Genomic DNA, 26,039 nt, shown 5'->3' with positions numbered 1-26,039 from the left:
GAAGTAGGGTCCTGCTCCAAATTCTGGTGTATGGTTTGTGAGTGGGAGGGGGCTTCTGGAGCCAAGGAGGACTTGTATGTCCCTGAGCCAAAGCTAATGGTGGATGTGAAGTTTCCCAGCACAACAATGCCATTATAGCCAGAGGCAGGATGAGAATGTGTGTTAGGTTGTATATGGATAAAGGGTGATGGTGGTGGAGGTTGGACCAGTTAGGACTCAGAGTTCAAAGCTAGGCATGGTTGTATATGCCTATAATCTCAGCACTTTAGAGGCAAAGACAGAAGATTCCAAGTTTGAAGGCAGACTGGGGTATATAATGGGATTATTCTCTCATATGGCCTCTCTCTCTCTCTCTCTCTCTTCCTCTCTCTCCAAGTCCAAAGGTGACTGCCAAGGGTCCTTCAGTCTGAATTCTGTCCAAGTAAGGTAATTAGGAATTCTGGATGGAATACCCAGAAACCCTGACTTCAAGGCTCACCCAGCCCAGTGGAGACACCAAGATCCATGAATGCTCAAACCCCAATCAGGGTGTAGTATTTACATATGAACTGTGCACATCTTCCTGTATGAGTTAAATTACCACAAGTGTGGTTGAACTACCTGATACCATGTAAATGCCATGTAGTAGTTACTGTATGGTGCTGTTTAGGGAAGAATAGCAAGAATGAAGCCAACATGGTCAGTACAGATGCAGTTTCTTTCTCAGATATTTTCACTACACTGTTGGTTGAATCCACAGATGTGGTATCCACGGAGAGAGCTGATTGTACTTATGTCCAGAAATGTCTAATGTTCTGATCACTTCTAACACCCCACGTACCACACATGCTACACACACTACACACAACACACACAGCACACATCATATACCACACACAACAGCATACACCCTACCCCACACATCACACACATAATACACGCAATATACACATAAATCACATATCTCTCACGTCAGATACCACATATGCACACATGCACATATCACTCATATCATTTGCACACAACATGCAGCACAGCATATACCCCTCATAATGTAAGGTCTTTGGTGTCTTCCTTCTGTCCACTCCTGAATTCAGCAGTGTTTGATCATAGCAGGCTGAGCCGGGTAGCACAGGGAAGCCCACACTGTAGACCGTGTTTGTTTCTCTGAGTCTGAGGATTGGGGTGGGCTTTACCACTTGGCTCCCCAAGGACCTGACTGTGGGCTGAGGCTGCCACAGAGCACCCTGAGAGAGTGGGTCCCAGAATGGGGAGGACAGGGCAGGGTGGGTCTCGGGAGAGGGCTCACCTGCTCCTCATCCTTCTGCATGTCTCTCCTGTCTCTTCTTCAGAGATGAGCCAAGAAACCCGGCCCAGGACCCCAGGATGACCTGTAGTGACAGCCTCCAGAATGGGACCGTGAGTGACTGCTCCGGCGGGACCTCCAGCGGACAGGGGCCCAAGCCGGACAGCCTGGTGTCGCATGTCCGATTTGAGGACGAGTCTGCCGGTGAAGCCGAGGTCCGCTATCTGGAGCGGCTGCAGCAGCGCCAGCGGTGGGTGCTGAGCACGGTGCTGCGGAAGGTGGGCCAGGGACCCCTGCGCTCCAAGCCTGACCTCACCCACTACATCCGCCGGGACTTGAGTGAGAGCCGTCTGGATGTCAGTGAGCACTCAGTGCCACCGCCCGCATGGGACAGTGATAGAAAGTGCCCGGCCTGTGGCAGCTGTCTTCAGGAGGGTCGCCCGGCTGAGGAGAAGGCGACCTCCAACTTGAGGAAACCCCAGGGGTTCCAGGTTGCTGATGGGGTGGAGGGGCTACTGCCAGAGCCCCATAATTCCCATGGCCTGAACTCCCCATTCCCATTCCTCCCTGCCCAGCCGGGGCTCCACACAGAACGGATCCGGGAAACACACATTGGGGACACTGCCACCTGCCCTGAGGACGCAGATGCTGCCCTGGACAGCAAGGAGGTTGGGACCTCTCAGCCCAGCAGGACAGGTGTGCTGACCCGAGGGAACAGCCCTGGGCAGCGGCCTCAAGGAGGTCACCGGTGGTCCAGGAGGGTGAAGATGGAGCAGCCCTGGGCCCTTCAGGCCCAGCCTCACCTGCCTGGGGTTGCTGATGTGGAGAGGGGAGATGAGGTGAAAGGGGACAGAGCTCACACTCCCAAGGGGACTGAGTTTCGGAGAGAAGATGCTGTTCCTAAGCCCCCTGTCCTGGAACCTCAGAGGGCCCCCCCAGGGTCCCAGAGGCCTCCTAAACTGGAGCTTGGAAGTCACCGAACTCACGCTGTGGACTGTACTCCATGCAAGACAGCCTGTGCCACAAGAACACTTGCCACGAACACTGGGCCCTCAGGGCTGGGCAGGCCAGACCAAGTTATAGACAGCCACAAACCTCTGGAGATTGCCTGTGCTCCTTCCCTGCCACACAGCCGGACAGAGCCCTCTGCCCCACGGCCTGCCCAGCAGCTGTCTGCTTCCCTCTCCCCTCCTCCTCTATGGAAAACCACCTGCCCTGTGCCTCACAGGAAGTCAGCCCTGGCAGGACCCCGCAAGCCAGGGGGCCAAGCACAACCTGTGGCTCTCACCCTGCCTCAGTCTCCTCCAAGAACTGTGGCTCAGGCCTGTGGACCTCAGGTCAGGCACCCACAGCCGGGCCCATCTACCAACAACCACCTTCCCCCGGGGCTGCAGGAGCCCCAGAGAACAGCCGTCCATAAGAGCAGGGTGGAGAGGAGCCCCTGCAGCCGGGATCCAGAGCTGCCCCTGGAGAGCAGTGTTAATGGTAAGGATTGCCACTGGCCCTTGCCCACAGCCACACACCATTTCCAGCAGCCTCTAGGAACCCTCAGAGCACTGACAAGTGTCAGGGAGCCAGGGGAGGCTGGTCTGGAAACAGGATGCAGCATCAGCCTGCCTGGTGCAGATTAGCCGATTCCCCGCTGGAGCAGCAGGGCTGTAGGGAGAGCTGGATACCCTCCTACTGAACCGTGTAGGGAAATGCCAGCTTCACTGGCTGCTAGAGGACTGGTTTTATGGGAACTTGACACCTATAAAACAGGAGAGGCAGCAAGTCCAGGATCCGCTGTAAGTGCCCAATCATCACATGGCTAGAGCCCTCCCCCTCCAACAGCTTTGGTTTGTGCCATGCACGTACTCTCTCAGTATTGACTGAGCACCTGGTTTCATGCCTGGCTCTGTATCTGGTTCTGTGGGGAATGGCATAAGTGAATTACTTTAGTAGCAACTTTGCCCTTGAGACTTTCTGGTAGCTAAACCGAGAGCAAAGAGGCAGAGCTTCTAAAGGCTGCTCTGTGGCCCTACCAGAATCCCCTCCTTGCTAGCTGCTGGAAGGTTCCAGCAAACAGAGCTGCTGATGGGGTGAAATATTTCTAAGCTCTTTCCCTTGGAAAGGGTCCGTGGATTGTGGGCAGATTCTAGGGACTGGCAGATCCAGACTCTGATTTCCACTGCTGTGATCTCAGGTGACCTCGGGAGACAGAGATAGCTGTCCCACCACACACACATTCTTGCTTAATGGGCCTTGGTTCTGACTGCCTGGGGCTGAGGTTTGGGCTTGGGAACTGGGGGGGGGGGGGTTGGGGAGAAGACAGAAATGATAGCTCATAATGACTTGGCAAGGATGTGGATGCTGCACTACCATTCCCCTCCCCCCCCCCCCCCCCCCCCCGCCCCGGCCCCATTCACACTGTCTGGTCACATAAGCCGTGGGCAGACAGGGCCGCTTCTGAGGTCTCCTGCTCCAAGCTCAACTATGATTCCTGAGTGGGCCTGAGGGCGGGCTTGCCCTGAAGCACTTCCTACAGAGGGCTTCTATCCTGACACCAGGTGATTATGGGCAGTTGAGGCCTGGGACAGAGGTAAGACTCCTCTCCTCAGCTGTGAGGCCTGGGGTGAGTCGCTGCCTCCCTCCGTAGTCCATCTCTTCCTGTCTAAGCAAGGACCCTCACGGCACCTGCCCCACACGAATGCAGCAGGCCATCTCTGCAGGGGCTTTCGCTCATCATCTAGCATACAACACAAGTGCTCCCAAAGCCATGGCTGTTGTTAAAGCTCTGAAGAATCTATATTGGCTTCCTCGTCCAGGCTCACAAAATTTTCTTCTGTTCCTGATTGTCCCTTAATACTGGTGGGCTTGATTTATATTGCAAGCAATACCATCAACCTAAGTACTTACCAGTCCACTGTGTAGTGCTGGGTGATGGGGTTCCTGCAGCCCACAAGAGCCCATCTCTGTCATTGGTTTTCAGTGTAGAGGGCAGGACAGTCAGGACTGGGCCCTTAGCCTTGATCATTTGAGAGCCGCCCACCACCATCCACTGCTTCTTGGGGCTCCCACCTGCTCTAGATTCCGATACTCTCCTGCTTCTGGGTCTGAGAGTGTCCCTTTCCCCCACCATGGCCTGTGCAGATGGTCAGTCTGACACAGGAGGGATGCTGTGGCTGTTGCAGGAGGACTCCGGGACTCCCCAGGCTCAGCGGATGTTGCCACCGTCAACTCCATGGGCATCACCCTCTCCCTAGCCCCAGAGGAGCCTGAATCTAGTCAGGAACTGGAAGGAGTTCTGCAGAGGATGGAGCCCAGTTCTGGAGGACATGTGCCACCTGGGTGAGTGACAGCAGAGCTCAGACCACAGTAGAGGGCTCTGGTGGGGAAAGGTCCCCTGGACCCTCCTCCAAGAGCTACTACACAATGCCCTGGTACCCCGATACCCCTTTCCTAGTGCTTTGCATCTGATGTGCCTGGTTATTCAGCCACTGGTCCCAGCACCCGGGGTGCTCCAGGGAGATTTCCTACTGGGAGGACCTACTCCTGACTTTGGGCCTGGAAATGGACAACCATCACCCCAAGAAGACCGTTTCTCTTCTCTGTTGCATTCCCGGAGAGACACTGTGAGGGTTGGAGGGTGGTGGGGAATCTGAGGCTTTGCCCTATGGAACTCCTTCAGCTGACCTCAGCCTCAGTGAGCCCAGTGCTCTGGCCGGGGCCATCTCGCTCCTGCCATATACCACACCCAGTGACCAGATATTGCCCACGGCCTCCAGCCCTGTGTGCTCACCAGAACTCCAGGTTTGTCTGGACATCTCCCCTTGGAATCAACTGCACAAGCTATAGAGCTGCTTCTCCCATGTCTCCTTCCCAGCAAAAGCCAAAGTGCTGCTGTTCGCACAGTACTCAGGCCCTAGACCTGCTTCCGCTGCTCTCTCCCACTCTAGCCCACTGGAAATCCTCTCCAGCATCTGCTCTCATTTGCTGTCATCATCCCCCATCTATACTCTCCTGCTGCCCCCTGTCTTCATTCTTGGTGCTCAGTAGTAAATGCTGTCACCTTTACCCAAATAATGTCATTTTCCTGCATAAAACCCTGCAATGAGTTTTCCACTCGGAGTAGAATTTAAAGCCCTTGTACTGTGGTTGACTGCATTCCATTCAATCGGCCCACCTCTACCTGCCTGTCTGGTCTCATCTTGTGCCTCCCATGTGCATCTTCTTCCTCCTGTGTCCAAGGCCCCGTGGCTTGGCCCAGCCTCCTCCTGCTCTAGCCAAGGCATTATCGGCTGCACCCTGCACCTGCAGGTTCCCAGCCTGGCTCCGGCTTGTCACTAGGCTCTCAGTTAAAAGATGGTCTTCCTTGGTCATTATTTACAACAAATGCCTGGTCATTCTCTGCTTCACCCCACATGCCAGTCACTGATGGTTTTCCTCTGTGTTGTTGATAAGCTGCTGAGAACAAGAACCTTGTTTGTCCTTGACACCACGTACAGCAGGCTCTTGAGAAATACTGAATGACTGGTGAATGAGTGGCCTCCTGGCTGTGTCTATGGAAGGGACTTGCCTGAGTTAGGCTCCCTAGAGGAGAGCACCTGGCGGAGTCCGCATCTCTCGCCTCCCCTCTGCCCCAGGGCATTGGCACTGGCTCCTCTGGGGCCCCCTGGATGCAGTCTTCCCTTGCCTCCCTCCTGGCAGTCTCCAGCCACCTCACGACCATTCTTGTGTTACAGAGCACCACCAGGGGCCAGAGCAGAGCCCAGGCCACCCTCAGCTGCCCCTTCTGATGGGAAAAAGAAAAGAAGCAACAGCATTGTCTCTGCCCTGGGGCTGAAAAAACTTTTCTCAGCCTTGGGTCATACTTCGCAGCCCAAGATGGGCAAATCTCGTAGCTACAGTATGGAGCAGCTGCAGCCCATGGCGCCAGGCCCAGCTTCACACACCGGCACCCCTAAAGTGAAGAGAGTCCCGTCATTACAATCCTTGCATCTGGTGAGTCCTCGGGGCCCCAGGCTAGGGGTCATGATGCCAGCAATGGTGTAGCCCATTGGAGAAAGGGTGAGAGGCAGTACTGACCACAGTTGACCCACGAGACAGGCTCCCGGATCCAGGACCGGGGGCCTGGGCTCATCCTCCCCCATCCCTCAACTTTGCCACCGCAGCCAAGTCCTGGAGAATGCATAGCACACTCACTCTCCATGGTCATAGTGACTCTTTTAGTCAAGACACAAATCACTTTATACCTAGGTTACTCTAGTGACATTTGGCTGGCATCCTTGCTGCAGTATTCTCTCTGATCTGTAAATCTGGCTGAATCCTTATTAGATGGCAGTCCTTGGTCGTTTAGTACATTCAGAATCAAGTGGAGACTGCTTAGTTTGCCAGGGCTCTGTCATCTATGCTTTCCTTTCTCATCCCTCTCTATTACTCTCAACCCCAGTTCTGGTAGACTTCCGTGGCGTTACACAATCGGATCTCACTGCCAGAGTGGATCTTGCCCTGAATGTGTCTCCCACCTCTCCACCTCCGACCTCTGCTAAGTGGTGGGGTCTCACCCTGTGCTTCACCTCTCTTCCCTCACTGGAATGAGATTGTTAGACTCCCAACACCTCTTACAGTAGCTACATTCAGTACAAGGTGCACTCAGTACACACTGAGTGAGTAAGTGAATGCTGGGAGCTAAAGTTCTTCCTCTCCCCTCCCCCTCTCCATGCCAGTCCTAGCAACCCAACCAACCAACTCAACCAGGCCTCTGGAAACCTTGTTCTGTTCCAGCAGTTTCCAAGTCCTGTGTTTCTTCTGTCCTTGGCCCCTCCTCTGGGCAGAATGAGGTAGGTGACTGTGGCCTGGGGTATAGGAGCTGTTTATTTCTCAGGCTACAGAGGGAGTAGAATGCAGGCCCAGTGAAAGTCAGTGCCCGCCTTTACCAAGGATAGTACCCACCCTCTGGCTGGTGTTCAATAATAGCTGACAGCCAATGAGTGGAAGGTGAAGAAGCAGCTGCAGATGGCAAGCTAGGAAGAAAGGCCTTTACTCAGACCACCTTGAGAGCCAGTCTTCTCATGGACTTAGATTTGTCTATTGTCTGAGCTGTGGCACCTTGGTTTATTGCCATCAGAGCTTCAAATGCATTCACCGTGAACACACCAAGGAAAGTGACACTGTTCGTGTCACACAGAAGCTTATGGGCAGTTTAATCTAAGTAAACAGACAGAAAGCCACCAGCCCAAGAAAGGCTAAGAGTGAGGAGTTGGTGGTTTGTGCTTGTAATCCTAGCTACATGGGAGCCTGAGATATGGAGAATCTCAGTTCTAGGCCAGTGCTGGCAGAAAAGTCTGAAATTCCATCTCCAGTGGAAGGGAAACTAGACACCGTGGTATGCCTATGATTCCAGCAACAACAGGAAGCCTACACAGGCCAGGAGAGAGAGACACTACCCTAAAAATAAAGTGAACAATGGGGCTGAAAGTGTCACTCAGTAATAGACTACTAGGAAGTGAGACCCCCAGTACCTGATACTTTCGATGGCCCGTGTAGTAAGCCCTGCCAAGCACTCCGATTTGATGACTAAAGCTTGTGCCTTTGATTTCTTAGAGGGCCCTCAGGTTCATGGTTGGGATAAGTTCCCTGTCAACCCCTTCCCAAGGGGCTCTTATCACCTGCAATACTGAACCTTGACCACCAGGTGTCACCCTCCCATAAACATCAGAACACTGTCTCTTTTCAGAACCTCCATTCTCTGCTGGGCAGCAAGGGAGACCGGTCCAATGTCTACCTGGTAGAGGAACCAGGGGACCCCAACACACCTGGCAGGTAAGTGTTGGCACAAATTGCATGAGGAATAAACTCAGAATAGTAGTAGAGCTATAACGCCAACTACACCATCATGGCCCTGAACAAGTCCCTTTAAGAGAAAGTGAGGCAAGCTACCTGGGCCTCTCTGTCAGTAAATCACATGTATGGACAGACAGATGGCACAGGAGCTGCCCTTACCCGTGCAGGTGAGCACTGAGAAGGCGTGAGGTTGCCAGAGAGGGAAGAGCTGGCAGGCTTGCTGTCCTCTCCTTTGGATGGCTGAGGACATCTTGAAATCAACATTAAGACCTAAGATCTCCCCACAATAGTCCCTTGAGCCCTTAGCTCTTCGCAGAGGTGCTCTTAGCTACTTTTCTCTAAGGATCCGTTTCAGAGCATCCCTTCCCTCATGGAAATGCTGTAAGACATTAGAGTTTCCCTCAGCTCTTACTAGTCTCTACCTAAAAATTGAGAGCATACTACTCTTGGTGGAGAGAGTGCTGTCTCTGTAGCGGAATAGAGAGGCCTCAGGCAGATGCACCCCTCTGCACTCCAGGATGTTCTTTGTGCTAGCTGTCAGAGGAAACCCAGCCTCTAGCACCAGACTCTTAAGTCTGAGAAGCCTCATTATCTTAAAGCCAAGATAAGGCTAGATCCTGATGCCCAGCCCTGCATCCTCACTGTCTCTCTCTGGTTCCCTCACAGGTCAGCCAAGGGCCCTCCCCGGCGCACCCTCAGCGTGGAGGATGTGGGCGCCCCCAGCCTGGTTCGCGCCGTGGGCCGGGTGGCAGAGGTGTTCCCAGATGGCACGAACCAGTTGCAGCTGCAGCGCCCCCGTGAGGGCACCTTTGGCTTCTGCGTGGCTTATGGGAATGGGCGTCGGGACTCAGGTAGGCCCTCTCGTTACTCAGCAAACCCCAGCAGTGCCTCTGGGGTGTGCTTGGTTTGTTCTGGTCCCCAGCTGAGCCGTGGAACCGCCTCTCAGTTGCAGGACTAGCCCTCTCCCCTCACCCATCTCCCAACCCCCAGGGAGCAGGGTTTTCCCCAGGTATCAAGACCACAGAAGCCCATACCTGCAGCGGGACTTTGCCCCAGGCAACTGCAGCTGTGGGAGGTGAGGGCTGGGGAGGGTAGAGTTGGCAGGTTGGACTCCACTGCCCTCCTGCTGACGGATGACATCTTGAAATCAGAATCTTGGAGGCCATCTTTTCCGGGGAGAAGCTGAGGGAAATTGTCTGTGCTTGCCTCTCAGCTTTCCCTTTGATGTGGTCGATGTTGCAAGGGTTCCTTCCTCCAGCTCCAGTCTGTCTGGGCATGTCGAGTGTGCCTGCCTGCCTGTCTGTGCAGCCTGTACACGGCCCTGCCTCCTCCGGAGGTTGTGTTCAGATGGCTCCTGGAACTGGCCTCTAGCTGAGCTACCTGCTACCTTGATTTGGCGCTGGGAGGGAGGAGAGGAGCTAGCTCCTCTCCTTATTCTGCACCTTAGCCAGTTCTCATTCCTGCCCTGACCAGCCAATCTCACGTTCCTGGCCTTCATTCAAGGTTATAGTCCAGAATGCATCTGAGAGCAAGAAAGCCTGACACTGTCAGGATGCGTGGGGAAGGTAGGCAGGTTTGCTGGGGGAGTAAAGAGGGCAGCAGAAGGAGAAAAGATACAGAAAGACTCACTCTGGAGCCTATGCAACCAGGCCTAGGGGCTTAGTCCCATGCTTTGTTCTCCTGGGCCAGGGTTGTTTAGCCTAGAATTAGCCCCTTGCTGTCAGGTTTGCAGACCACCACAGGGGTTCTCAAGTCTGTACAGTCGCTCAGTATCTCAACAAATACACATATTGAGCACCAAGTGCATGTTGTGGATACTGGGGGTTACCGCGGCATTCAGGGCGAAGGTGCTAGGCTATCCCTACAACACATTTGCCTTATATATGATACAATACATACATGAAAGAGGGAAAAAATATGAAAAAAGCAAATATAAATAAAGCAGGTATGGCTAAAGGCGTCAACAGGCTTTTTCAAGGTGACATTTGAGCAGAGATGGAGAAGGAAGGAGGGAGGGAGGAGTCATGGGAGATGGGGAAGAGTGGTCCAGGTAGAGGGAACAGCGAATGCAAAGGCCCCGGGAGCGATGAGTTTGTTCTGCTGGAGGAACTTCATGGAGGTCAGGCTTAGAGCTGAGCTAAGAAAGGTGACATTCTGCCAGGCGCCGGTGGCTCACGCCTGTAATCCTAGCTACTCAGAAGGCTGAGATCTGAGGATCACGGTTCAAAGCCAGCCCGGGCAGGAAAGTCTGTGAGACTCTTATCTCCAATAAACTACCCAGAAAACCAGAAGTGGCGCTGTGGCTCAAGTGGTAGAGTGCTAGCCTTGAGCTGAAGAGCTGAGGGACAGCGCCCAGGCCCCGAGTTCAAGCCCCACAACGGAAAAAAAAAATGTTTAGAAAGGTGACATTCTGTGCTATCCTTGGGGACTATGACCTCAGCGACGTGGGGGCCACAGGAGGGTTCAAAGCAGGGTGTGGCATTGTGTGATTTAGTTAAACAGGGATGTGGGCTGCTGTGTTGATGATCTGCTGCTTGCAGATAGGCTGGAGATGAGAGGGAGGGGCTCCTGTCCCTTGGGGCGGGGAGAGGGCACTGGGAGCATTGTCCAGTGCTCCCCGATGGTCAGCCACTGCCTCTTCCTGTAGCCTTCTCCTCATAGGCCAAGTCAGCCTGGTCCTTCCAGACAGGCTTTCTGGAGTCAGAGAGAGACAGCAGGTGTGTGCCCCAGCACCACTGAGGCAGACTAAGCAACTTTTTGCAGGGTACTTATGCCCTTTGAAATAAGGTACACAGGAAAGAGAAGGTATATTTGAGGAATGGAACCCCAGACAGGGACCAGTGTAGTCTTCATTCATCTGCCGACATGACAGCAAGGAAAACGTGGTGTTGTCCTGTCCCCCAACACCCTCCCCAGTGTCCCCTTGGTCCCCTCTGTATGTAGTGAGCCCCTTCCCCGCATGGACGTCTGATACGTGGCATTTGTAATGACCAAGGGCTCCTTGGTTCTGTCCTCATCTTCCTCCCTGGATACTTCGTACTGGGTTGGCTCTGCGCAGGAGCGCTCCCGGCATCCAGGGCTCTCTGCACACGGAGTGGCGTTGTTACTGGCCCTCACACGCGCTCCTCCAACAGCCAAAGGTCATGTCTCCGGGACTCGGAGCGGCTGGGGCTGGGGCTGCTCTGGCTCTTTGCTAAAAGGCATCTCACGCGCAAGCTGTCACATCCAATGGAGGCTGAACCATCCGTGAGAACACAGGCTTTGCCTTTTAATTTTCTACAACACGGAGACCGTGCATCCTTCCCGAAGGCCACCTCCAGCACACGGCAAATGCCTGCAAGCACTCTGGCTGCCACACTTTGCCTTGACTTTCAGCTGGAAAACCTACCCGGCTCTCCTCAAAATGGCTCCAGCGATGTCGGTGCCTGGTCTGGCCAGGCTGCACTCTTTGGGGTTTTATCAATACTCACACCTGCCTTTCTTGCTACCCCTCACTGCCCTCTCCCCACACCACTAGCACAGAGACTGAGCAAGAAAGAGAAAGAAAAGACAGGGCAAGGCCTGAGCAAGAGCCCTGTGCGGCCAGGGTGGCAGATGGGCGTGGTCAGGGGGTGACCAAGAATTGCTTCACAGGCTTGGCCTGGCCAAGAGACAAAGAGGGAGGTCCACGGCTTTCTCTGCAGCCCTGTAGCAGGTGCGCTCTAAGACACTGGTGCTCCTTCAGCAGGGGCATGACAGCATGGCGGCAGGGCTCCCACAGGAGCCTGCACCACCTTCGCACCTGGGGCGGGGGGGGGGGGGGGGGCGGAGCAGCTGGCAGACAACAGCCCTGCGCTGAGTGGCCAGTGTGACCAAGGGAAGCCAGCCCCCCCCCCCCAGCCTCACACAGAGAAACACACTTGCTCAGCGCTTTCTACACCCGCGGTGGGGAGATGGCATGAACCAGTGAGCCACCTTCACGTGCATGGGTAGAATTGTTATTTTTCCTTGGCTTTGGTCTAGATGCTTCCAAACCCGAAGGACCCACCTGGGAGGAAGCTAAAGGTGAGAGCCAGTTCTGCCCTCCTCAATTCTGTGAAGTAAACCCCATGACCTCAGCCACGCCCCCAGTCCAAAGACCCAGCCCCGCCCCATGCTCCACAGGCTTGCTCCTGGGTCAGGGCCTCCAGAAGCAGCACCAGGACACAGCTGGGATTCCCACTGAACATAGTGTCTGGCACCTGGCAGGCTTTTTTCTTTTTTAAAAGTTTTTCACCCAGGTGGTTCATGGCTGTGATCCTAGCTACTCAGACTGGGATGCGTGGGTCACAGTTCAAAGCCAGCCCAGGCTCTGAGATGCGAGACTCTTTCTCTCCAATTAACCAAAAAAGCAAAAAGCTAAGGGACAGCGTCCAGGCCTTGAGTACAAGCCCTAGTACACGTGTATACACATACACACACACACACACGGTTTCTCTTTCTATAACAGCTCATCTCAGGAGGAGAGAAGATTGGAGGAGACATGTTACATCATAGAAGCCGGTTGTGGTGTGTGTGACTGTGCCCTAAATGCACCCCTTCCCCTTCCCCTCCCACTGCCCCCCTCACTCACCTCCCCCTCTCCGCAGGGCTCTACGTGCAGGAGATGGCCGACCTGGACACTGCCAAGCTGTACTCAGGACTGCTTGGGGTGGGGGACGAGATTCTGGAGGTGAACGGGGCCAAGGTGGCTGGGCTGGGTCTGTCTCACATTCAGGAGCTGCTAGCCCACTCAGAGAGCTTATCAGTCCGTGTCCTGAGGCAGAGGCCTGTCCCTCGGTGACCCAGAGGCGGCCTCCCCTCCCTGTACCCCTGACCCCGTCCCAGGGTGGGAGGTGCCTGGGGAATACCCTGCGCTCTGCTGCTTTGTGGACCAAAAAAACACAGATCCCAGTGGCGTCCAGGCTCTGAGGCTGTAACGGCTTTGTTGATTGGCCACCAGACAGAGCAAGGAGCCTATGTGTATTTCATTTGAGGCCATTAATTTTGCAGAACAGGGGAAAGGAAAACAATAACAACTCTGCTCCTTCTGTGACCCAGGCGGCCAATGGAGGGAGAGGTAGCAGGTCCTTCCCCCACCTTGAAAAGCCCCCCCCCAGCCCTCCAGAACCGGAGTACCCCCCCCCCGCCCCCAGCCTTGCCCCTTCCCTCTCAGCCGCAGCTCTCCTCTCTCCCACACACCACCTCTGCACCTTTTGCAGACAGGGCACAGCATCCCCTGCCCTTACTCACAGCCAGGAAGCATATATCCAGACCAAACATCAGGATGTGTGGCCTGACTAGAGTTTTATGCTCCTTCTGGCAGTGAGAACATCTACGAGACGTGATCTGGCAGCCAGAATATTAAGAATTTCTAGGAAATTTGCATGCTATATAAAGATGGGGCAGGGAGAAACTCTAGCCAGTTTCAGAGAAGCACAACCACGGTGGCCAGGTTGCAGGCGGTGGGAGGTCAGCCCAGCCCAGCGCTGCGCCTCTGCCCCGCGGAGGCTGAGGTGCCGCAGCCGGGCCTGGCCTTTGTTCTCCTGTCCGGCTTGGAGACAGGGCTGCAGCTGGTGTCTGGCTGGGCCCCAGCTGCAGATTCCCGTCCAGACCTCCCTGGTGGCAGCTGTGGGTGGGCGGGCAGGCGGCGGGGAGGCGACAGAGAATGGGGACAGCCATCCTGCTTGGACACTGACCAGGGCCTGGGGCTCTGTGCAAGTGCACGGCCATGTGTCAGTCTTAAGTTATTAAAATGCAAAGCTCAAGTTCTTTCCAGTCTGAGTTGCTGAGTTCTGAGATCACTTGAACTTCACTCGTCTTGAAGCCCTGCAACGGGGCGGAGGGAGGTTGGGAGAACCTCTGGGGTTGGGGGTCAAGGCTGGGGTCAAGGCAGAAGCCTGGGGGAGTCCTAAGGCTGCAAGATATGTGGGCACAAGAGAAGATATGAGAGACTGGGTCAACACACGTGCACGCGCGCGCACACACACACACACACACGTGTGTGTGCTCACTCAGAAGAGCAGCATCACCTCCAGGTATGAGACTGGCTCAGCACACACACACACACACACACACACACACACGCTCACTCAGAAGAGCAGCATCACTCCAGGGCTGTGCAGCAAAGGGACAGGGCAATTTGCCGGCCACCGGGTGTGGGAGGCCAGAGGGGGGTGTTGTGGGTTTGAGGGAGAAGGCGGCGCACCAGGTTTCATGAAATGCAGGGACTGTAACAACATCGAGGGCACAGCGAAGACGCCGCGTGTGAAAGGCACGGTTTCCTTGTAGAACCCGTGTTCTCCCCTGCTGGCAGAAGGCACTGCGCTGGGTGCGCACGGCAGCGCAGTACTGGCTCTGGACAAGGGGCAGGGGAGGGGCGTTCAAAAGCCACCTGCAGAGTCGGAGGATCGGGTCATTGCAGTCCGCACGCCCTTTTAAGCCACCTCTCTCCGGTTGTGGAGGAGCAGGCGGGAGGAGAGAGCACAGCCCCACGCACAGCCCCACGCACAGCTGGTCGGCGGGAGAGCGGGCGCTGGGACCTGGAGGTGACCGCACTTGCCTGTCGCCTGCCAGGAAGGAGTTCTTCACTGCAAAAGCGGGGAAGGGGGGAGGGATGGGAAAGGGGCGGGAGGGGGTGTCTGTGGGGGTGTCTGTGGGTAGGGCAGGTCACAGCTACCCCCCCCCAACACACACACACTTACCCTTCCCCGCCACCACCTCCTTCCCAGGAGGCGAGCCTTAGGTTGGTGCCCTGGGTCATTACCCTGATGCGGGGCTGGAGGCCTGAGGTCAGGCAAAGGGTCCTGGGGACCCAGGTGCTCCACACACGCAACCTGGGGACAGAGGCCGGTTGAATACGGCCCTCACTTTCCCTGGGAAGAGTAGGTAGTGCCCTGCCTCGCTGCAGGCGTCCTGAGGGGTGACGTTAGTGGGATGACCCCTGGGGCCCCCTCCGGTGTCCCCAGACTTGAGGCAGGACAAGGAAGAACATCTTGAATTTTGGAATCTAGGTTAACCTGGAAATTCAGGATGTGTAGTTGTGCCCACCCTCACTGTTCACCTGCTCTGCACACATTCCCAAGTGCTGCTGGGGTCCTTAAGGCTGCAAGCCAGCATCTGGGAGGGACACTACAGCACTTCCCTCCCGGGTCCAGCGAGGAGTCTGGGATGCACAGGATACAAGAGGCAGGACTCACACGCAGTGGTCTGACCCAGCCCGCATCCTCCCTCGCCACGCTGCGGCTCCTCAGCCCTGCCCTGGGAAGTGGGGTGGGAGCTCCAGGGCAGAGCATGGCATTATCTCCACCTCACCTGCAGGTTATAAAGCCAGCACCGTGAGTGCAGACCAGCACGCAGAAAGGTGCAGTGGGGGTATGGAGCCGGAATTATCCATCAGACTTACCTGGCAATAGCTACCCAGTGCATCTGCACGAACCACTTCCTACCCCCAATCTCAGGCTAGTTCTAGAGCTATCCAAGTCCAATCCTCCCTCTCTCCCTCCCCACCATCCTCAATAGTTTCTCTTTCCTATGGAGCCAGAGCACCTGCTTAGAAATGGCAACAGCCTTCCTTGGCAAGTGGCTCTGCCCGGCTCTCACGGGCTGTGGCTTTGGCCAGGTCGCAGTGTTGGACCCTGGGGAAGGGACTGCTGGGACTGGCTCAGATTCTACGCCCACGGAGCCAGGGCTTCACAGCTGCCCTGCTAGTCCTGAGGGTATGGGGGGAAGGGGGGCTCTCCCGTGGATGCTCAGCCATCCACTACGCCTGGCTCTGTCTCCCCCTTCCGCAACCTGGGCCCAGGCTCCTATTCACCACATGGAGCTGTCCTTACAGCTAGGGTGCCCACATCTCCAGAGCCCAGAGAGCTACAGCTGTGGAAATCGATGAGCCAGTGTGCCAAGGGTCACAACAAAAGCCCACGGGAGGGAGGAGGCCCTACTCCACCTGGGACCAAAACGGCTTCCCAGGAGAGGCAGCCCCAGAACTGTGGTCCCCAGTTCACCAGCCTCCATCAAGCCTGACACTAAATTAGGGACAAGGAATGCAGGCCATGCTAGAAGCTCCCATCCTGGGAGTCTTGGAGTCTGCAGGCCTTTCTCAGTTTACAGAATAAACGGCTTGCTTATTTCTTGTCAAATAAACAAAATGGACTAGATTTCTTGATTCTACAGTGGGTTTAAATGCTTTCAGGCATGGTCAAATCCAAAGCAACTGGTTCCATGCTTTATCTGAGACACTTCTAGTCCAAGCTTTCCATCCTCAACTATCTTCAGGGTGGTTCTGATGCCCTTCCTCTCCTCAGCTGTGTGCTACCCTGTCTCAGGTTAGAACGGCTCAGTGACACATCTGCCTGCCAACACTGATATCAGATTAGCATCTTTGTTCTCTTCAGGGAGCTGAGTCAGACATGGGTTCATAGTTCTAGCAACCTGTTCTCCCTATAACCTTGGTTAAAGACCAACCAGCAGATTAGATTCTCAATGAACATTAGCTAGAATAAAAAAGCTAGAAGCCGGGTGCTGGTGGCTCATGTCTGTAATCCTAGCTACTCAAGAGGCTGAGATCTGAGGATCATGGTTCGAAGCCAGGCCAGGCAGAAAAGCCTGTGAGACTCTTATCTCCAGTTAACCATCAGAAAACCCCAAGTGGCACTGTGACTCACAGTGGTAGAGTGCTAGTGATGAGCAAAAGAACTCAGGGACAGCACCCAGGCCCTGAGTTCAAGTTCCACAACCAACCAAAAAAAGAAAAAGAAAAAGCTAGATACAAATTTTGAAACTAGACCATGTCCAAGCTGATGAGTTCTTCCCAAAGGCCAGCATGTCAGTAAAAGGTACAGAGAGCTAATTCCCTTTTGTTCTAGTCATTCTGCTCCCTCTCCCTCCTTGTCCCAATGGAAACTCCGTCCTGTAAACTATTTTGAATATGTGATATGTTTAGTCTGAGATTTAAGAATTCATGTAGCTGGCCAGGTGTTTAGCAAGCCATGTGGGAGGTAGAATTTGGGAGGAACACAGTCCAGGGACAAAACTCTTGAGAATATCTGAAAAAAACAAAGCAAAAAGGATTAGGGAAATGGTTCAAGTGATATAGTCTGCCTACTAAGTTCACAACCTGAGTTCAAACCTCTGTACTGCCAAATGAATAAATAAATACTGGTAGCTTGTAGTCCGAGAAAGAACAATTCATAGTCCTAATCTTCTAGCACCTGTTAAAGTTCCTAACCTCAGAAAGATGTCTATGTCAATATTTATCAGTGGGGGCGAACTGGGGACAGGGAGAGGTGTGTGAAAACAAGAATGAAAAGCACCAGTGACAAACACAACACTAATAATCTGGTTCTCTTTAATACTGAACATTCTTCTTTTATACAGTAGTGGCTTGATTTCAAGAGCAAAAGTAAGAAACATTACCAAAAGACTTCAGGACATAAAATTACCATTTTGAGGATGGCTAGGTATTTTGTTTTACAAATTCTTTTTCTTTTTTTGGGGGGGGGGGGAGGTAGTGAAACTGAGTTTGAACTCAGGGCTTCGTGCTTGCTCAGGTGGCGCTCTACCACTTGAATCCTTTCCCCAGTCCCTACACAAGTATTTTTTTTTTTTTGGACATTTTCCAGTTTTTGTTGTCATCAAATTTGAGGACATTTCATTTTTCAGTAATGTTTTCCTGGAGCCTGAAGTCCACAATGCAACTGTGGCTCTCAAACTTAAGCATGCACGGGAACCCTAAAACACAGGACATTTCTAACAAATTTTCAAATAATGACGTGACTACTGCTGGTTCCACACCTCCTGGACAGCCACTATCCACAATACAGACAACAAAAGTCAACTAGCCAAGAGCCGTGCACGTCTTTCTCGTCCACTCTTATCAAGCAGAGGGGAGGAATCAACGGAAAGCCACCCAGGTGTTGGTTTTAATCCTAGCCCTTGTCAGAGTGCCCTTTAAAATTAGTAAGTTTATCCTTGAAAAAAATCCTTAAAAAAACTTTATCCCCACTGAATCTGGCTATATATCATACTATTTTTTGAATTTACTAATTTCTGATAACTAAGCCAGGAAAAGCCTATTTCCACTTGAAGAAAAACCTCACAGCTTGGTTGCTTTCTCCCTTTCCAGATGGCTTCTAGGACACCCCTCACATCTGGATGGGCCAAGTGGGAGCCCAGCCCGGGGCAGTTAAGAATCAGAGGGAGCTTTAAAAACAAAAAAAGCACTTTCAGAGGCTGCATGTAGCTCCCACTCAGTGACAGGGTGTGTGCTCAGCAGCTGTGCAGCTCTAGGTCCAATTTCCAGTATACCTACCCCTCCCACCAAAAGAAAATCAATCCCCAAACTCATCGGTGGGACCCTTGGTGGCCCTTGCTTTAGCCCACAGACATTCTTCCAGGGAAGACCTCAGCAACAGGTCACCCTTGTGCTTCACTAACTGTGAAACTTCAGCTCAGTCTGTTTTCTGCTGTGCTAGAAGGTACAAACCAGACTTGGTCCTACCCCAAGGCTGACAAAAAGCTTAACTAGAATTGGGTCCTCAACTGCCATTGAGGCCAGAGAACAGGGTCAAAGGTTTTAGTCAGAAAACAAGGCTGGGCAATCTCATTCCCAACATCCTCTCAACAACTGAGTAGCCTCTGGATGGCTCATACCACCCTTAAAAACTGGCAAGACTAGCCAGGAGCCAGTGGCTCACACCTAAGGAGGCTGAGATCTGTGAGAGTCTGTGAGACTCTTATCCCCACTATACTACCAAAAATAAGCCAGAGATGGAGCTGTGGTTGAAGTGGTAGATTTCTAGCCTTGAGCAAAAGAAGTTCAGAACAGTGCCTAGCTCCTGAGTTTAAGTCCCAGGTCTGGGGCTTACACACACACACACACACACACACACACACACACACACACACACACACACACACACACACACACACACACACACACACACACACACACACACACACACACACACACACACACACACACACACGTAAAATGCCTTCTCATAAAGATCTGGCTGCAGCTCCATGACCATGTATTGTTCTTGCAGGGCAGGCAAACAGGAATATAAACATTTACACAGCCATGTGAAGAACAATCCTGGACAAGGCTTTTATCAAAATGAATAAGACACCAAGGTGTTAGTTCAGAGGGAAATAATTTGTTTCTCAGCCCTCCATAGATAGCCAAGTTAGCAATGAGACTAACATACCAAGAACTTCCAAGGCTATATAATTAGCTGCAATTTAACCAAGGTGTCATGTAAATTTCAGAGCCTTGGGGTCTGTCCAAAAGGAAAGGGAGGGAAAAATTAGGAGTGAGGGAAGGGGTAACACTGTCCAAAAAGATATGTACTCTTTACTTGACTTACGTAAATGTAACCCCTCTGTACTTCACCTCCATAACAACAATTAAAAAATTTTTTAAAGCGTCACAAAGCTGTAGTGAGGAGCTAATAAGCACAGGTCAGCAGCTATCAACCTTGTTCTGTCATGGAGGCCAGAGCTTTAAGTACCTTAACCTGTCTGACAGCACGTGTGTGGCTGCCAAAGTGATAACCACAGGCCTGCTCTTTTGGAGTTCTACCCACTCTGTCATCAAGCACCAAGTTTCAGTCATGAGATTCTCACTGCCTTGCTGTGCTGTTCAGGCCCAAAGAATTGTTCTACTCCATTCAACCCCAGACAGCAGTTTCTCAGAAAGCATTATCAAATAAACAGGTGACAGAGGTATCCATGCTTACATACAACAGACCAATGTCCTCATGGAGGAAGACCACTGTAAATGTAAGTGAATATTTTGAAGGGTAGAAACTGAGGATAACTCAGCATAAAGAAAGACTACCTGTGCTCACCAGGCCAGCCAGGTGAACCCATTGACCCTACTGGAAGCAAAATTCCCAGAGGAGTGAGTTCTGGGTCTCCTGTAACCTGGCCAGGCCCTCACAGGGTCTGATTTCAGGAACTGATCAGAGGAGGGTGCACAGTGACAGAGGCTGATATGTTTAGGATCCCTTGGTTTCACCTTCTCTCTACTCCTGGTGAGCAAAGAACATGCTTTTACCTCGGGGCCTCATGCTTGCTCAGCTGGTATTCTACTGCTTGAGCCATTCTGCTAGCCCTGCTTTTTCCTAGTTATCTGGAGGAGTCTTGTGGGTTTTTCTGCCCAGGCTGGCTTTGTATCAAGATCCTCCGAGTCTCAGCCTCATGCTAGCTAGGAGTACAGCATGAGCCACTGGCACTGCCAGAACGTTCTTTTTTAATAACTTGGAAGGGAGGGAGATGCCAGTAAGAGGGAGACAGGAAAAATGAGAAGTCATTCATTTCGTATTTTAGAATTTGCTTTTCAGATAGTCCACTTTTGTTTACAAATTCATCTTGTGATACAAACAATATGAAGTCCACTCAGTTGACACGTTCCCATTTATCATTCAAATGCTATGAATGTGTTTGAAAAGTAACAGGAAATAGGGACCCCTGTGGTTTCACTTTATGGCCAGGGAAACAACTGAAAGAAAAAATTTTGGCTCTGTCACCTTTACTTAGAGAAGGTAAGACACTTAACAGAGACAGATTTCTGTTGGAGTTAAGACTAGATTTCTTTTCACAGCCCTTCATCTCACGAGGTGAGAAGGAGCGCACGTTGCCAAGCTGTTGGCTACCAGACCCATCAGTCTGCTTAACTCTGGCTAAAAGCAGAGAGTAATGGGCAAGTGCCAAGTTTCCCCTTCAGCACTGGCATGGATTCTGAAATTATGGAAGATACTTCTATCTAGCACTAGCTTTCTCTACACAACACACACACACACACACACACACACACACACACACACACACACACACACACACACACACACACACACACACACACACACACACACACACACACACACACAGAGTGTAATTCCATTTGCCAAAAAGTCCAAAGCATACATAGCATTGTGATTTTTCAGTCCAAACAAAGACAAAACCAAATGTAAGACTGAAAACTAAAGGTATTTTGGTTTTCCAGTTGGATTCAGTCTCTGGCAAAAGTCTCTCAATGGATTATTTCTTATCTCCCAACCCCCCAATCAGCTAAAATGTTCTAGTAAACATACATTGAGCTCTCTCTGATATCCATCACATTCTGCCAGTTCTTTAAAAATGATGAACATGAGACTCAGAGCAGAAGGTGGCAGGGGAAAACGCAGCTGGTACCAGGAGCAATCAGAAGCAGCAGGGGCCGTTTCTACTCTCCCTGTTCCAGGACATGGGGTGAAGAGACCACGTATATCCCCTGGATCACGGAGGAGCAAGTATTTGTCCTGAACAATAAATGCAGGCCCTGGGCATGTTCTCTCTGGCTGCCACTTTCGGGCCTGAGTGGAGAAGGTGCCTGGCCTCCCTCTGCAGTGTCTGCCAAGCAGGCACAAAACCCGACCAGGACTAAGTCAGCCCCAGGCAGGAGCAGGATGGCCAGAGGAAGGACACCTATGTTGGAAGCTTTCTCCAAACAGTTCTCTATTCAGCTTTGGCCCAATCAGGGCTACAACAGCCACAGTTTAGCCAATACCTTAAATGAGTGAGAGAAACGTGACAATTCAAAATAGTGCAAACAAAAGCCCAGAAAGTCACAAAAGTTGGAGTGTTTGCTAATGAGAGAATCTTCTCCGTAATCACTAGCCATGTTCTAAACAGGCCCAAAGGACACACAATCTGGTCATGGCAGGACAGTAGCATGGCTTTTAAATGGGGTAATTTTAATCCTTTGAGATTCGAACTGCTTCTTGAAACGTAGAGTGTGAATTACAGTACTTAGATATGGTCCACATTTATCTGTAACAAAAGACATCTATATTTTAATGCAAATCTAAGGACCATTTCTGGGGTAAATTTATACAAGACAATAACATACATATATATATGTATATATACATGTGTGTATATGTCTATAGATGTTATAAAACATAAAGAACCTAACACTCTACATTTGAAGCCCTTTGTAGGATTCACTTTATTTCTGATTTGAAAAGAAATAACTTATTTGTGTATCGAGCATCAATGTGGACATGGATGCCAACCATCCTTTCAGTTTTACAAATCTGCTTGTGCCTTCATCAACAGGCAGATCTACTTACTTACCATGATCTTAAACAAGATAAAATATCCTTCTTTAAAAAATTGTTACAAATATTTATTAAAAAGTGCAATTCAAAAGTTAGCTAGGCAAGCACATCATTGCAAATCACAAAAACAGGAGAAAAACAAAACAAAACCCAGAAACAAAACCACAGGAAATACAAACAAAACAACAACAAAAAAGGTTAGCGTGCTGAGAAATGCACGAAAGGACAAGGAAAAGAAAAGTCAAAATTCAAACTGTCCAGATATTGCTGCTCTTTCCAAGTGCAAAGGACGATGGGGCGGAGAGACGGGCAGCCTCCATCGCCCAGCTCTGGCTCTGGGTCCAACTACGACTTTGTATCAGGGCAGTTATAAAAAATATCCTATATACATGTGCACATCTGAGGCATTTACAAATCATCAGAAGCTTGCCATTTAGTGTCTCAGCAGTTTCGCTACTCAAAACTCAATTAAAGCATCTATCATTGAATTTGGACTGGCTCAGTTATTTGAATGGATGATAAGGTCAAGCTGTCATCTTAGGGAACAAAAGAATCAAGTTCAATTATGCAACTTTGCTATTTCTCACAGGTCAAGTGAAGTCTGGTCCAGACCAGCCTTTTTGTGTCATGACAGAATTTGTGGAAATGTAGTAAACTCATTAACCACTCTCCTTGCACAGGGCCACAAGAATGAGTGTAGTGGAGGGAGATCCAGGATCCCGACCTATCTGCTGTGCTACTGCACGGTTCAGCAACAGTACATTTAAGGGTCACCCTAAACCCACAGGCTGCACCACTGGGGAGAATGAATGCCTGGGGACAGTAACAAGAAGTCAGCAAATCTGGCCTTGACTTCCAGCAACTTCACCAACTTTCCCTGAACTATGTCACTGCAGGTTCTGCTGATCTTCTCGAGAGTTCTGGCCATCACAGCTATGGGTGGCTAGTGCCAGGCCCCACAGTGCTCCATTATTTCCCAGTAGCCATTTCTACCACCAAAAGTGCACATGGAAAAGCAATTTAATCTCCGATCTTATCCCTGAAAACTGAACACTGCATTTTCTGCCATCGATGCTCAGGAGCCTTTGTCCTCACCAATGACCAGCTAAGAAGCCTGAAGCAAAGGGAACTGAACATGCCCAGCCTCCCGAATTCCTGACAAGTTTGAGGGGACCGCAGCACCTGTCTGAACAGAAGAAAAAAGCTGCCAGAAACAAAAGGATGAGCGACAGAACACTAGTGGGTCTAATTCACCTGGATGACTCAGAGTCCCTCCTCAGGGATGGAGGTCCAGCAAGGCTAAGCAGTGGCTGGCTGTCCCAAGACAAGACAGGTGGCAGACTGTCTGTCACCCAAGCAGGAGTGCAGTCATCTCTCCACTTCTTGCCATCCCCTCCAGCACTGGGAGAGAAGAGCAGCCTCTGCTGTGGAAGGTCAGCACGGAGGCACGTTTCCAAGAGAGGAATGTGAGGATGGAGGGTGCTTGCTGCTCCTCTCCCCTCCGTCCATGTGCAGGAGCCCGCAGCAGGCACGTCACAGCGTGAGGAAGAGAATCAACACAACCAACAGGACTGCGAGGAGGATGGCTATGGCACACCACTGGCGGCGATCTGGAAGGCAAGACATGAAGATTTACCCTCCCAGGACGCTGCACTCCCAGACACACACATACATGGGATTTCAGACAAGACCTCTGAAGCAGAAATGGGCAGAGCATGCAAATGACAGGGGCAGAGAGGATCTTGAACCTGCCAAAGTCTGGTTCTCTACTGTTCTGCCCTTGGCCTGCCTGACACTCACTTTTGCAATGGCCAGTTCCCCCAAAATGTGCCTCATACTAAGTACATGCTTTGAGTCCCAAGCCTTTCATCAAAATCCGGGCATCTCAGCTTTCTGCTGGTGGTTAGTGAATTCTTAAAAAAAAAGGTGCTGGCATTGGAATTAAAGATCCAAGTCTGTCTGCATTCATCTCCCACCAAAGTCGTCATTTAATTCAACAATGATCACATTGCTTTCTCAATAGGTATACTGCAGAAAGATGGAAAGGAGATGAAGGCCACTGCTGGTCACTTCAGGATATGAACAGTGGGGGGAAGGGGGAAGCTCCAGTGGGAAAGGGTAAGTAATTTCACATCACTCCTAGTCGAGTAAGATGACTTAACCAGTAATCGTGTTGAAGTAATTCATACAGCTCATCTGTAAATTAAAGCCAAATGTCTTTTCTGGAACCTTCTGTGTACCAACGATTTCCAACAGCAGTCACAGGGAACAATGTGGCAGGAGTTCCTTTGAATGGCTGACAGCAGGGAGGCCCCACAGGACAGAGGGCCATAGCCAGACCCAGGGGAAATCTACTCCAGCCTACAATGCTAACAGCAGCCCCCTAACTCCATGGCCACCTCAAAGGACTACAGTGTGAGTTAGATAACACAGATGCCACCACATGATGTGCAGGACCCAAACTTGAGGCACAGAGGATGCCACCAATCAGCAGGGTGCTTCCTTAACTTGGGAAGATACAGAAAGGACAAGCAGTATTTCTACAGGTGAATCCTAGTGTCTTCCCTAGACAAGAGTTCACTAGCTAATGAAAATGAAGTTGAATTACTAGGGATAAGAGGCTTATTTAAATAGAAGCATTAGTTATGGAAAGTCCACAGATTTTAGTTCATCATACCTTTTTTTTTTTTTGGTCAGTCATGGGGCTTGAACTCTGGGCCTGAGTGCTGTCCCTGTGCTCTTCAGCTAAAGGCGAGCGCCCTACCGCTTGAGCCACAGCGCCACTTCGGTTTTCTAGTGGTTTACTGTAGATAAGAGTCTCACGGACTTTCCTGCCTGGGCTGGCTTTGAACCGTGATCCTTGGATCTCAGCCTCCTGAATAGCTAGGATTACAGGTGTGAGCCACTGGCGCCCAGCCCCATCATACCTTTTCTGCCATACTGTAAGAAGGTTTGGCATAAGAAAACAGCTAGTAAAATTCTCCGTAAAGCAAAACGTGGACTTAATAAATGTCATGGATTATCAAATTCTTTCAACTAGCCAAGAGATGGCCTCCAAACTACAGCAATGTGCTCCTCTGGCTGCCTCAGGCACACCAGAACCTCATCTAGTAACTTTATGATTAGATCACCAACAATAAGCTAAGTAAATTGAAAATTCAACGAAGTCCTCTTAGACCCATCAAAGAAGGAAGGCCACAGGAGGGACTGCTGTGGTGAATAATGGAGAAAACAACTACGGAACACAAAGCTCACACCGTAAGAATGGAACACCCCCATACCCTAGCAACCCCCACCTTTCAGAACCAGTGCTGGGGTAGAGAAACCTACTTGGTAATTGGTGAACTGCTGGAGGCTCAGTATAGACAAGTCTATGCCAGGGCATTCTGCTCCTAACAAGATCAGCCTTCCAAGGAAACTATTTTACTACTGTGTAAGTATCTGGGTTTATGGGTCTATCTGAGCCTAACCTGGGAGATGGGAAATAACCACCCTTGCCATGTTCTGACCATCTTGTCATGGGTGTTAGTGAGGACTGTTAAGATATCACCAAAAACACTTCACAAAAGTAGCAACTGGTACCACAGCTTCACACACGCGCACGCACACATGCGTGCGCGCGCGCGCATGCACGCACACACGCACACACACACACACACACACACACACACACACGACAAGCCACATAGTGGGATAAAATATTTGCAAAAGATATATCTGATAAATGACTATTATCTAAAACGTACAAAGAACTTCAAAAATTCAACAGTAATAAAACAATCTGATTTTAAAATGGGCAAAAGACCTAACAGACACCTACCTCATTA

At 51.3% G+C, this 26,039-nt stretch overlaps 2 protein-coding genes and 1 long non-coding RNA gene across 6 annotated transcripts in view; 2 read left to right on the top strand and 1 right to left on the bottom strand.

The window, feature by feature from the left end:
* The window catches only part of Kiaa1614 (KIAA1614 ortholog), a 32,790-nt gene extending 18,921 nt beyond the window's left edge, over positions 1-13,869 (top strand). The window contains exons 5-12 of one of the 3 annotated variants that reach the window (XM_042674552.1): positions 1,332-2,770; positions 4,459-4,615; positions 6,010-6,268; positions 8,004-8,089; positions 8,777-8,961; positions 12,113-12,154; positions 12,579-12,637; positions 12,718-12,791. In XM_042674552.1, coding sequence (XP_042530486.1) covers positions 1,332-2,770; positions 4,459-4,615; positions 6,010-6,268; positions 8,004-8,089; positions 8,777-8,961; positions 12,113-12,154; positions 12,579-12,625 — 2,215 coding nt within the window. In that variant the 3' untranslated portion in view covers positions 12,626-12,637; positions 12,718-12,791. Of the gene's footprint in view, positions 1-1,331; positions 2,771-4,458; positions 4,616-6,009; positions 6,269-8,003; positions 8,090-8,776; positions 8,962-12,112; positions 12,155-12,578; positions 12,638-12,717 lie in introns of all 3 variants that reach the window. The other 2 variants (XM_042674550.1, XM_042674551.1) reach the window with 2 other exon arrangements.
* A 3,128-nt stretch (positions 13,870-16,997) lies between these two features.
* Stx6 (syntaxin 6) overlaps positions 16,998-26,039 on the bottom strand; it is a 50,741-nt gene continuing 41,699 nt past the window's right edge. The window contains exon 8 of one of the 2 annotated variants that reach the window (XM_042674401.1): positions 16,998-17,154. In XM_042674401.1, the coding sequence (XP_042530335.1) occupies positions 17,060-17,154 (95 nt within the window). In that variant the 3' untranslated portion in view covers positions 16,998-17,059. Of the gene's footprint in view, positions 17,155-22,255; positions 23,823-26,039 lie in introns of those variants that run through there. The other variant, XM_042674402.1, reaches the window with a different exon arrangement.
* Positions 20,963-22,342, top strand: LOC122103765. The gene is made up of 2 exons (XR_006146831.1): positions 20,963-21,402; positions 21,555-22,342. It is a non-coding gene; the product is annotated as an uncharacterized LOC122103765 (long non-coding RNA).

This window comes from Dipodomys spectabilis, unplaced genomic scaffold, assembly GCF_019054845.1.
Source record: "Dipodomys spectabilis isolate Male_0828 unplaced genomic scaffold, ASM1905484v1 ptg000019l, whole genome shotgun sequence".
NCBI classification, from domain to species: Eukaryota; Metazoa; Chordata; class Mammalia; order Rodentia; family Heteromyidae; genus Dipodomys; species Dipodomys spectabilis.
This window is presented reverse-complemented; position numbering and strand designations above follow the sequence as displayed.